At 43.5% G+C, this 12,952-nt stretch overlaps 1 protein-coding gene across 2 annotated transcripts in view; it reads right to left on the reverse strand.

Moving 5' to 3' along the window:
* Positions 1–12,952, reverse strand: part of TAFA4 (TAFA chemokine like family member 4) — a 163,923-nt gene that overhangs the window by 120,688 nt on the left and 30,283 nt on the right. For both annotated transcript variants that reach the window (XM_075938568.1, XM_075938569.1), the window contains exon 2: positions 2,302–2,437. In XM_075938568.1, coding sequence (XP_075794683.1) covers positions 2,302–2,381 — 80 coding nt within the window. In that variant the 5' untranslated portion in view covers positions 2,382–2,437. The remainder of the gene's footprint in view (positions 1–2,301; positions 2,438–12,952) is intronic.

A 12,952-nucleotide genomic window follows, 5' to 3' on the forward strand; every position in this document is an offset into this window, starting at 1 on the left:
GGAGGAAAACACATAGTACCGGATTAGGGATGTTAGATTGCATGTACTTGAATAGTTGTGTAACTGCTAAAATTTCATGCGAATACACAACTATTTAATAGTTCCCGGAGGCAGGGCCAGCAGCCTGTCCACAGGGGGTCTGAGCTCCCCACAGACAGAGGCTGCTCCTTGGCTCTCCCTCAGCACCATCTCCTGCCTGCCCGCCCACCCCCCCGCTGCCTCTGTAGGAGTCAGCAAAGTATAGGGCAGAAGCAGGTCCATAGAGCTGGCATGCACAGGGACCCTTCTTGAAAGCCAACTCCCTGTCCATATCAGCTCTCGCTTTGCTCCCATCACCTTCCACACTGCTGCCTCTCTATCAGAGGCAGCTGCGCAGGTGTGGGGGCAGGCGGATCTGATGCTCATGGGGAGCCAGCTTTTAAGACAGCTCCTCATGGGCATCAGCTCCCATTCTCCCCGCTTGCTGCCTCTGATACAGAGGCAGCAAGGGGGGAAGCTTGTGTGTAGTCGACCAAATTAACCAATAAACCCAGTCTTATCCATTAATTGTATAGTCATCTAGACCAGATTCCCATTTACACTGTTGTGCTGCTACAATGGGTAAAAGAGTCTTGGTGTAAATGAGGATCAGACCCATGAAAGTGGATGCTCACACTGGGCCGTGCACTTGTAGTCGTCCACTTATGGAGTTCACTCAGGACTGGTCCAGCTGTTAACTTTGAGGAGCTCCACTTCAGTGGATCACTCTGGGTTTGATACTCCTCATGTAGCCCAGTGTGAATCCAGCACCATCATTACAGTTAATGGAACTGCATGACTGGAGTCGGATGTAAGTGGGATTATCAGTGTTTTCAGCTAAGGCCTGATCTTGGTTGAAGACAATGGCAATCAGAGAAAAAGACACCTCCCCAGCTAAGCTTTGGAATCTGCTTACCTGTGACAAAGAACTCCGGGCCAGATCCTTCTCTCAAACTTATCCCAATTCAACCCCAGTCTTGGAAGGGCAGTTGCTACCTAACCGAAAGCAGAATTTTTCCCCGTTTCCCTTATATCACATGCTCCTGAATGCATGACCTGGAGTCCATGGGCATTTAGTAACACATACAAAATATGCAGCGTGGATATATGCTGTTATTCTGGTCATCAACATCACTCAATCCTGCTGAGCAAAAACACTGGGAATGGACCAAGCTCCCTGCGGTGAACCCAATTCATTCCCCGGTTTCCACGGTGTACATCTGAAGAAGCACTACTGAAGCCAGTGGTGTTCCTTCAGCTACACCGCAGTGTAACTGAAAGCTGCTAGACCCTTCGAATTTAAACATTCAGAGCCCTGTATTCTGAGGGGAGCATCCAACATCTCAAAAACCAAACACACAGAGGCAGAGTTTTGAAAATTCTGAAAACCTCGTTTGGACAGCTGTGCTCTGGGTCTGGCAGCTCCCATTGTTCTCGTGGACAAAAGAGGTTGATTCTCCATTGTTCTCAGCAGAAGCTGCCGGGCTCTGCGCACTTCTGAAAACCCAGCCCTTCATTTGATGCTTAAATGGAAGCTAAGCTCTTCTAAAAGGTCTGGCTCCAATTATAGTACAGGGCTAGACTGAAAATCTGGCCCTAGCATCCTGACAAGTTTACTTCTAAAAAGGCAACGGTTCTAAAGTGTACTGCTCTAAAGAGATGGGCCAGGGCCGAATATGGACCCCCTGCAAAGGTTAGGTATCCTGGATTTCAGTTCAAGCCCCCTTCTGCTGGTGTTAAACTCATTCACAAAGGCCTGATTCACACAGAAATTTTGTAACAGTACAACTGTTTTGTTTAGGGAGCTGATTGTTTTTACTTGGTACAATCTGTCCTATGGATTCAATTATACTAGTATAAGGCACCTTTTATACCAGTATAGTGTATTCCCATTAACATATAGGAACAGCTGTACCAACATAAAGTGCCTTTAAACTGGTATAATTGCCTTGATGCTAGGTGGTGGTGTACAATTTCGCTGTGTGTGTGTAGTTAAAGCACTACACACTTTGTGCATAGACAACAGCACAGTTATCTTCATCTTCGACTCACCAGGGTAAAGAATAGCATTTTGTTTTCTTTTAAAAAGGGAATGAAAACTGAAGTTAGATAGACACCATGTAATAAGAGGTGGGCACTTCACATTCACTAGCAGGTGATGTTGATGGGATGACTCTTAAAAACATTATTTGCCTGTTCCCTGTGACTGATTCAACTGGGTATTACTGCTAACCAAAATGGCAAATCTTCATTGCCAATTCTAAAGATAAAAAGTTGTCTTACCTTGGGGACTTTGCAAGAATTTTGTTCCAGTCAAACACAATTATTTCAGTGTGATTTTCAGAGTTATTCCAAATTCCCATTTGCAGCTACAAACAAGCATTTCTGCATTTCAGAAATTTTCCTTCACTCCGGGGACCTATAGAGGAAACCATATTAGACAGCAATTAGAGTTTGGAATGGTGATGTTTAATAGATTTCTGTCACCCAGATCCTTGCTTTATAGTGCCATCTACAGTGCAACGCAAGTCAAAAGGCAGCAAAGTATTGGAGAGCTAGTTAAATGGTTTTCAGGCACACAGAGAAAACATCAGAAGACAGCTTTGAAATATCATTGGATTAACTCTATGAAGAGAGCATTCCATTCCAAAACAACCAACGCAGCGAACACAGTATTTGGTCACATATGACATTCCTCATATCCACAATGCTACCCAGCCAGGAAGCTAGTGCAAGGGATTACAAAGGGCTCCAAGTGCCACTGGAATGAAGGAATGGAATTATGATCACACGGAAACCTGAGGTCTCATCTGCTTCCTGTTAGGGCCAGGACTGTGAAAATGTGTACACAGTCAATTTATGAACCCGGTCTCATCGGTTACACGCACAATCTCCCTGCCCTCCATAGCCTGACTCCAGAGGCAGTTCTTAAATGCAAGAGTTTGAGCTGCTTGCAGCTTTGCCGTTAGCAGAGTGAGTGTTATAAAAAGATGGAGGCAGGGTAATTATCAACAAAAGGCTGGGTATTCAAGCAATTGAAGGATGATTAGATCATCATGAAAACATTGCTGGGTACTCCACTTAAAATATTGGGGGGGGGGGAAGAGTAGGAATGAGTATTGTGCTGCAGGGATCTGCAGTTGGTCCACTGCTGTTAAACTTCTCATCAATGTTCCTGAAAAAGGGGTAAACAGTGACTACTCCAAAGTTGACTGCAAAGAGTTGCAATGGGATCTCACAAAACTGGGTGATTTGGGCAACACGAGGGCAGATGGAATTCAGAGTTGATAAGTGCAAAGTAATGCACATGGGAAAATATAACCCTAACTAGAGATACAAAAATGGAGTTTGAAATAGCTATTACCACTCAAGAAAGAGATCTTGGAATCATTGTGGCTAGTTCCATGGAGACATCTGTTCGAAGTACAGTGTCAGTCTAAAAACCTAAAAGCTAACAGAATATTGGGGATCAATAGGAAAGGAATAGATCAGACAAAATACCATATTGTCTCTATGGAAAGTCATGGTATGCCCACATCTTGAACACTATGTGGATCTGGCCACCATAGTTCCTGCTCAGGTGCGCACCTGCACAGCTGTGCACAAAAAGTTCTTCTCCCGCCTACCTCCTCTGGAGAGCCACGTGGCAGGCAGCTGTTCCAGTGAGCAGGGTCATTTGAGACGGCATGGTGAGGAAGCCAGTGGGTCAGGGAGCCAGGACCTGCTGCATGGCGGGGGGCGTGTCTGCTTCAGAGCCATGAAAGTGTGTGTTAATAAATTGGGTGCCATAGTGGCATACATCCAAACCAACGTGCACAACCTCAATATTGGTGCACAAGCTAAAACTCACTCTCCTCACGGTTGGAAAATCTTAGAGGGAACGCTGCTGGTCACCCCATCTTAGAAAAGATATACTGGATTTGGAAAAGGTACAGAACGGGCAGCAGAAATGATTAGGGGTGAGGAATAGCTTCCATCTGAGGAGAGATTAACAAGACTAGGACTTTTCAGCTTGTAACTAAAGGATGGGAAGATACATTAGAGGTTTAGAAAATCATGAATGGTGTGGAAAAATAGAATAAGGAAATATTATTCATTCCTTCACTAACATAACAGAAGCAGCTGACCCAATTAAATTGATAGGCAGCAGATTTAAAAAACCAACAAAACAGGCGACAGGGGATGGCGCGTGATGATTGTCTCTCCTGTTTATTCCTTCAGAAGCACCTGGCATTGGCTACTGTTGAAGACAGGATTCAGGGTTAGAAGGACCATTGGTCTGACCCGGTATGGCCATTTTGATGTTTTTATAGAGAGCTGAAATGTATCTGTCCCCTTGCTGTAACTCACGAGACGCCACTCCTCTTCCAGAGCTCGGATAGAGCCCGAGAGTCTTGACAGGGTCTCTCTACAGAGTTAGTAACAAAGAAAGAATATACATTAAAATGTTAAGGCTAACTAGTGCCCCTTAAGTGACTTGCCACAAGATGTCAGAATATGTTAGCGTTAGAGCTAAGTGTCTAATATTTATTTAATTTTCTCTTTAATATCGGAATTAGATACAGTGCTCCTGTCAGCTAAGTGGTCTGCCAAAAAAAGTATAGCCCCTTTTTTTGGATAGAGATGATGTGGGAGTTGGCTGATGGGGTTGGTTCTCTCCCCCCCCCCCTTTAGTGCTTGGCTTGTACTGAGCATGCTCAGTAACACTGCTGAAGGCACTGTCCTCAGTCCACTCTTACTTTCACTCTCTTCCCTCCCCCCACCCTATCACGGCATGCATGAGTTGCCCACCCCACCCAAAATCTGAAATGGTGCCCCTGCCTACCCCGTGTAAACGGGGGGGGGGGGGGGGGGGAGGGGAAAGAACCCAGCATTACTTATTTACCTGAATGAACACATTTTACCATCCCTACTTCCTGTCCTGCTCAGGGTCTGAGCCAAAGGCCATTGGCATGCATGGAAAAAATCCCATTGACGTCCCTCATGTTTGGATCAGGCCCTTTGACTTCAGTCTCTTCTTCCATCAGATGGGGCAGATTCTCCATCCTACCAAAGAACTGCGGAGCCATCTGTTCACTCCCTGCTCCTCAGCCACCTGGTCCCAGCGCAAGACACAGCTGCACAGGAGCAGCTCTGACCCGTAAGCGTAACCACACACTGTTCTGCAATGGCACCTCCCCACTCCACAACTGTCATGCCCACTCCTCCCACTTACTAGGGGAACACAGAAGAGCTCTCCAGCATAGGAAACTCCACAGGCTATTGGAGCCCCACATTCAGAAGCATTTCAGAAATTACCCGAACCTCTGGTGGCTACAGAATTGGGCTGGAAATCTCTTGAATCAGGCTTTTGGGAGAAGATCTCCTGGTGTGTTTGGCATCCAGTTGAAACAAAAATACATGGGGAACTTGAGTATTTCCCCCTCTGGCCAAACCCCAAGTGGTCAGAGACAGCATCACACATTCCCACTCTGAAACTAACGGGGTGGTGTGAATGGTAGGAGATGGAAGGAGAAATAAACACTCCCCGTTTACGAGAACCCAATTGTGTGGATGACACCTGGCACCATTCCCATTGGGAATAAACGGTATCAGTAGCTTCACCTCGGATCTAAAGAGCAGAGGTTCCGAAGGGTCGCCTATGGCTGCATTTTGACAATGGATCACATTATTCCCTGGCGATACTATTGGGACTAGTCACCGACAATCACCCCATCTCATGTATTTTTCCAGAAGCTGCATTTTCAATAAATTGTTCTGTAGAGAAACCCTAATAGCTTTATTGACATGTGTTCCCATGCAATAATGAGCTGAAAATTTCAGCTCATAAAAATTCAAGTCCCTTTGCTTTTATTGTTTATATTTGTTCTCTCTCCTACCCCAGGCTCAACTTGACCTTCCACTATCAGAAATATGACACACAGTGTAATTTGTCAGCGCTCATAATAATGTGCTCTTTGCGTACTGAGTGATCAAAATGACCTTTTCTTATTTTCTACTGCCACTTTTCTTATTTTGCTAGGCAATGGGATCAATTAGGAATTTGCTTTTCAGAAATATAAAATTACACCTTTCCTTTGGAGGGCATAGCACCTCTGGGGTCATTAAAGCATATTAGCAGGTGCCTTTCAGTAGCGGATGCTCAGAGCAGGAAAGCCCATAGCTTGCAATGCTTATTTTGCTGTTCAGTTTGCAGTGAGAAAAAACTGAGAAACTGTTGGAATTAAAAAGAAATTGCAGGATAACAAGCTACAAATTTATCAGTGTCTTCCGCTCCCTTGTCTGACCAATACGGGGAGTATTAGCACCTGCCTGAATACACACAAATCATCAACTTCATTCAAAGAGAGATGTTAGAGTGGTATCTGAAGAGAAAAATCTATTGTCTTGATAAATATTTTATTCTATAAATATGAGTGAAGAAAAAAATAAACTTAAGTTTAATTTTAAAAGAAATTCTAGTTTCAAAATATGAGAGAGAGAATGACTGATGTGTTTTGTTTCCAGACTATGTTTGTCTATTTCAAATGAGACAGATAAATAGATATAATTCTACGCTGCCCTTTCAGAAAACAGTACAATACTATACTACTTCATTGTTAGGTCTCACCTGTTTGCCTACTCACATTTGCTATTTTTATTTTCTGTATCCTGAAAGTCTGTCTAGAAGCAAATAAAATATTTATTGTAACCTGCTCTATGTTTACTTTACAGATTAAAGTAAAATATGGGTTATTCCAATTTGCAATCCCTTGATAGCAAAACAAACAAATGACACCAGCATTAGCATAAATCAAGGTTTCCCCTATGTAATCAGGAAGCGAAACTTCTTGAAATAATGGGGTTGGTTGGTTAGCTTGGGAGGTTTTTTTGGAGGGAAGAGAGAGCCACAATCCAATCGTGGGTCTGAAACTTCATGTCAACAAGAGAAAGAATAGAAAGAAAATCTCACCTGATTAAAATCCTGGAATTTCCTTTTAGCAGTCGGGAAACTGGGTTTTGTGCCTGTTTTCCATATAAGTAATGTTCCCCATGGCCATTTCAGTGCTGGTTCTTGCATCACCCAGCAGGTGTGGCAATACTTTCAGCAGCAGAACAATTACTTGTTTACAGATTGCATAAACAAGACAATCACTCCTGACCTTCTGAGTCAAGCTCTCTCTTGGGAAAGTCTGGATTTCTAACGCAGCCAGGCCCAAGACCCCAGGGACAGGTAACGATTCCTTCAATGGGCCAGATCCTCTACATCAGTGGCGATTTGCTTCTCAATAACCGGCCTGTACTTAGTACCAGCAGGTGGCGCTCTGCAACTCGCAGGATTGGCTCCATAGTAACAGGAACCCTGATGTTTGCATAAGTGTTTGAAGTAGTAGTCGGCCACCTGCAGCCTATCAGGGTTTTGCGTGTGGCCCATGCAACATTGTTTACTGCTGCCCCGTAGACTCAGGCAGCCCTGCATGCGGTTTACATTTGCATAGGTTGTTTCCTACCAGTATGACTAAAGTCACATTCATTTAAAGCCAGGGCATGTGAAGTGAGGTGCCTGTGGATTGCCCACAACACTGACAGAGCCGTGCGCGCTCTCTGCCTCCAATCAAAGCACTGCTACGGTTCAATCGGCACCCCCACCCCATAAATTCTAGGCATGCAAGCACCGTTAGCCAAACTACTTTGTCCTGAGAGATGGTCTTGGCTACAACAATCTTGCAGCCCACTGAGATGAAGGAAGACCACTTCTGCAGCCTACTCGTTCACCAGCAAAGGGCAACCAAGGCTAAGAATAACTCTGAGGGGATCTCTTGAGCCCCCTTTCAGTGGGGTTTTCAGGTGCATAAACAATGCAAGATCATCTTACTCAACAACCCCACTTCAAACCCTAGCTTAAGATGGAGGCTGGAAAGCTCTCAGGTTGCACAGAAAATGAGATGTCCACTGAAACTTTTTCTCCTCATGCTCTATAATGGTTCTACAGCTCCCAATGACAAGCACACAGTACAAGACAACGTTTCCCAAAATTCATTCTTGATTAGCCTACCCAATGAAATGCAGGTGGTTTGTTGTTCTGTTAGCGGTACATCAAGAGTAAGTATTCCATCCAGCCATTCACTCAATTTGAAACAAGAATCTGACAACCTACTTTTTCATTCTAGATGCAGATTGACAGACATTTCAATATCATTTCATAGAACAAAGTTTTACTTTACATGTAGATTATTGTCATGGTCAGGGTTTGACAAATAAGCTTATCTATTCGCCCGTAGCGAGTAGAGTTCAGCCGGTCGCCCCGCTCACCGGTGGTCCGCGCATGCGCAGTGCAGGTCTTGCGCATGCGCGGTGCAGAGCTGGCAAGTGGTTGTTGCACAATCGTCCATCTAGCCCAGTATCGTGTCTTCCAATAGTGGCCAATGCCCAATGCATCAGAGGGAATGAACAGAACAGCAATCATCAACAGATCCCTCTCCTGTTGTCCAGTCTCAGCATCTGACAGTCCAAGGCTTAAGGATACTAGAGCATGGTGCTGCATCCTTGACCATCTTGGCCAATAGCATTTTATGGACCTATCCTCCAAGAACTTACAGAATTCTTATATTAAGCTTCCATTTAAAACCATCTTAAAAGAGATTGTGCCGCCATTATTCATGTTGAAGAGCACATACTTACATGAGCAGGTCCACGTATGTCAATGGGACCGCTGACATGAGTAAAAGCCTACCGGCACAAGTAAAGACTGAATAAGGTAGGCTTTTGTGGCTCGAGTGCTAGTCTACATCTTGGGAGATGGGTAAAGTCCTTGCCCCACTACAGACTTTCTGCATGATCCCTGGAAAGTCACTTAACCACCGCTCTACTTCACAGGAGGGAGAGAGGGAGGGGGGGTGTAAGGATAAAGAAAAGCCCAACTTCTCTAGTCCAGCAACATCCATGATCCAGCATGATTTTAGTTAGCTGGATGACCACTCATGGGTGTGGCCAGGTTTCCCATGGTCCCATAAAGCTTGTATAAGTCAGTCCTGACTCTCTTTGCTGTTTAGCTCTAATTTCCCCCTAAATGTCTTCTAAGAGCCCAGCAAGTGGTAGAAGTGCTGACAATACTGCTAGACAACATTGACCTCCCGTGGTCTAGCAAATTCTCTGGTTCCACACCAGTTAGGTCTCGAAGGTGCCGGACTAGAGAGGTTCAACCTGTACTTTAAAAAGATTCTGAGGTGCTGAAACACTGTGGCAATGGGAGACAGATAAGTAAACAGACATACAAACTTAGGACAAAGTCAAATTAAGATACACATCTTCAGCTACATTAATTGCATAGCTGAAGTCGAAGTAGCTTAACTCAGCTTTTGGCGCTGTCTACACTGCAGCAAGAACACTCTTCTTTTGACTTCCCTTACTCCTCATGAAAGCAGGCATCGACTGGAGTGCCCCTCTCACTTTGAATTAGCTGTTTTAACTAGACCGCTAATTCGAACCCTGGAAGATCGACACTGGCAGTTTGGATCTTCCTCTGTAGTGTAGAGGTACCCTTAAATAACGTTTTATAGTGGGCTTTTTTCATACCAATACTTGGACATTATAAACTATCTTTTAATAGTTCATTTTAACACACTGGTAATAACCTCTTCACAGGTATTTTATAACATCCTTTAGAATCAGCTATTAAAAGAACGTAAGCATGTCCAAGAATTTATAAATAGGATGTTAATTTGAAATGTACCCAGTATGTCCTCAATTTTTTTAAAAAAGAGAAACAGATGGCCCATCTCTTAAGAGGCTCTTCTTATGTAAAATAATTTGCATAAATTAAATAAATTCACATGCCATATATTGTACAAGGAGATTTGTCAACAGAAGAGCTGAGAAATTCCTTTAAAAACAACTACTGAATGTCTTCATTTAACCATTTGGAACCATTACATTTTTGTAAATGGGGGTGGGGCAGAAGCTATCAACATATGCAATTTGTTAGTGGGGGAAGGGAGAGCAGTTAAGACCCAAGTTTTACTGACCACACATTTCAAAACCAGAGCTAAGGTTTGATTGAAAAACATATTACATGAAATTAAGAGGTATGTTAAAATATATTGTCCACTTTCCTCAGGACATGTTGGTAAGACTGCCCATTTCTAGAGCTAAATGTGTGACCTCTAGTGGATATTTAGCTATTAATCTCAAAAGACCTAATTATCTTTACTGTAGAAATCAGAGAGTGTGTGTTTTAATTAGTCTAGGTTATTTAATTGGACTTTGTCCCGCGTCTCCAATTCATGTAATCTAAACAGAGTGTCAAAGCTGCAATTCTCAAAATGATCCAAAGCCTAATTTCTTCTTCGGGAAATTTTTCCACCAGTTAAAAATCACCTGATTCAGTGAACAGGTTTTAAATGCAGCAGGCATTGCTTTCTCGGCCCTGCTGAGCGGTAGTCTTGTCTAGCGGCTAATATGCAGCACTAGAAATACAAAGACACAGCTTCTATTCCTCTGCCATTAATCTGTTCTTCTGCTGGGTAATCTCAGGTAAATGTTTCCCCTCCCCATCTGTAAAAAGTGGATAAGAACACAGACCTCCTTTGTAAAGCATTTAACAATTAATCATGAATGGTGCATAGAATCATAGAATCATAGAATCATAGGACTGGAAGGGACCTCGAGAGGTCATCGAGTCCAGCCCCCCGCCCTCAAGGCAGGACCAAGCTCCGTCTACACCATCCCTGACAGATGTCTATCTAACCTGTTCTTAAATATCTCCAGAGAGGGAGATTCCACCACCTCCCTTGGCAATTTATTCCAATATTTGACCACCCTGACAGTTAGGAATTTTTTTCCTAATGTCCAATCTAAACCTCCCCTGCTGCACTTTAAGCCCATTACTCCTTGTCCTGTCCTCAGAAACCAAGAGGAACAAATTTTCTCCTTCCTCCTTGTGACACCCTTTTAGATATTTGAAAACCGCTATCATGTCCCCCCTTAATCTTCTTTTTTCCAAACTAAACAAGCCCAGTTCATGAAGCCTGGCTTCATAGGTCATGTTCTCTAGACCTTTAATCATTCTTGTCGCTCTTCTCTGTACCCTTTCCAATTTCTCCACATCTTTCTTGAAATGTGGCGCCCAGAACTGGACACAGTACTCCAGCTGAGGCCTAACTAGTGCAGAATAGAGCGGCAGAATGACTTCACGAGTTTTGCTTACAACACACCTGTTGATACAACCTAGAATCATATTTGCTTTTTTTGCAACAGCATCACACTGTTGACTCATATTCAACTTGTGGTCCACTATGACCCCTAGATCCCTTTCCGCCATGCTCCTTCCTAGACAGTCGCTTCCCATCTTGTATGTATGGAACTGATTGTTCCTTCCTAAGTGGAGCACTCTGCATTTCTCCTTATTAAACCTCATCCTGTTTACCTCTGACCATTTCTCTAACTTGCTAAGGTCATTTTGAATTATGTCCCTATCCTCCAAAGAAGTTGCAACCCCACCCAGTTTGGTATCATCTGCAAACTTAATAAGAGTACTCTCTATCCCAATATCTACATCACCTCTGTGTGGAGTTAATGGGAACTGAAGGATGGGAGCATTTTTCAGGGGGTGGGGCAGACCCTCACACGCCCATACAAATGTATCCTTTGGTATATATGGTTGTGACTATTTTCTTCCACTATTTGATCTGAGGAAGTGGGTCTGGCCCACGAAAGCTCATCATCTAATAAACCATCTTGTTAGTCTTTAAAGTGCTACATAGTCCTGTATTTTGTTTCAGCTACACCAGACTAACACGGCTACATTTCTATCACCATACAAATGCAGGTAGAGTCTTCTCCCCTCTCCACTATTTTTAAGATACTGTGGGGTCAGACATCTGCAATTGTTTAATGTCATGTATATTAGAAGTTATTTCCTGTTCATCTGTTATAAAGCACGTTTTTGAAGACAACAAGTAAATACAATCACTTCTCTTCCAAACCACCCTGGGGTGAAATTCAGACGAAAAGAGTATGAACAAGTTTAATTTAAAAAAAAAAAAAAAAAAAAAAAAAAAAAAGCCAGGGAGTATGAAACTACATTGCAAAAACTTTACAGGGCTCACCCTTTCTTCAGTGTGGCGTGAGTGCCCCCTAGTGGACTCAAAACATATTTCCCAAGGAATGCAGTGCCAGCGCAGCCCCTTGACGCTTGCATTCCTAGTAATTACAGTTGGGTTTTAAGATATCGGAAATGGCCTAAATGGAATTCATTGCAACTTCCAAAGTAAAATTAAGTTGTCCCAGGCTGATGTGAATGAAGGCAGTACCTTGGATCGTGCATACATAATTTAGCAAAGTGATATTAAAAACAATTCCAACTTTTGACATTTCTGAAAAATCTCATTAACTTTCATCTATAGAATACACAGGAAAGGCTCCTTCTGAAACCTAGCTCATTGTTCTACCTCAGAACCACCCTCTCCCTTGGAGAGATCCCCTTACTGTCTCCTGCTTGCTACAAAGCCTCCTGTTTAAGAGTTCTCTTTTGTGTGCGAATGAGCCGTCCGTGCAAATTAAGTTTTGTCATTAATCATATTAATGGGCTGGTGTCAGACTCCTCCAGAGAGCACAGGCTGCCCCTCCACCCACACAAACACATCTTGTCTGCTCTGCTTCTCTGCCCAAATAAATTCCACTCTCAATCATTGGTCCCACTTGGTGTTTTTCCATCCATGTGCAGAATAAATTTTGTTATGGGCACCAAGACATGCACCTCCAGTAGAAACACATGCTGCCAACTGCGGGTGCTCTGCTAATCAGCTGGGCAGCACCTGACTCTCTTTTGCATGGCTTCCCAAGCACACAGCTTATAGGGAACACTGCCCTCTTGACAAGTCATTCTGGAATCACGCATTCCCAGAATATTGGTACTTCCAGGAATGGTATGGGCCCATAGTGATGCAAGGTCACA

The sequence above is a fragment of the Pelodiscus sinensis genome, chromosome 11 (assembly GCF_049634645.1).
Source record: "Pelodiscus sinensis isolate JC-2024 chromosome 11, ASM4963464v1, whole genome shotgun sequence".
In the NCBI taxonomy this organism is placed as follows: domain Eukaryota; kingdom Metazoa; phylum Chordata; order Testudines; family Trionychidae; genus Pelodiscus; species Pelodiscus sinensis.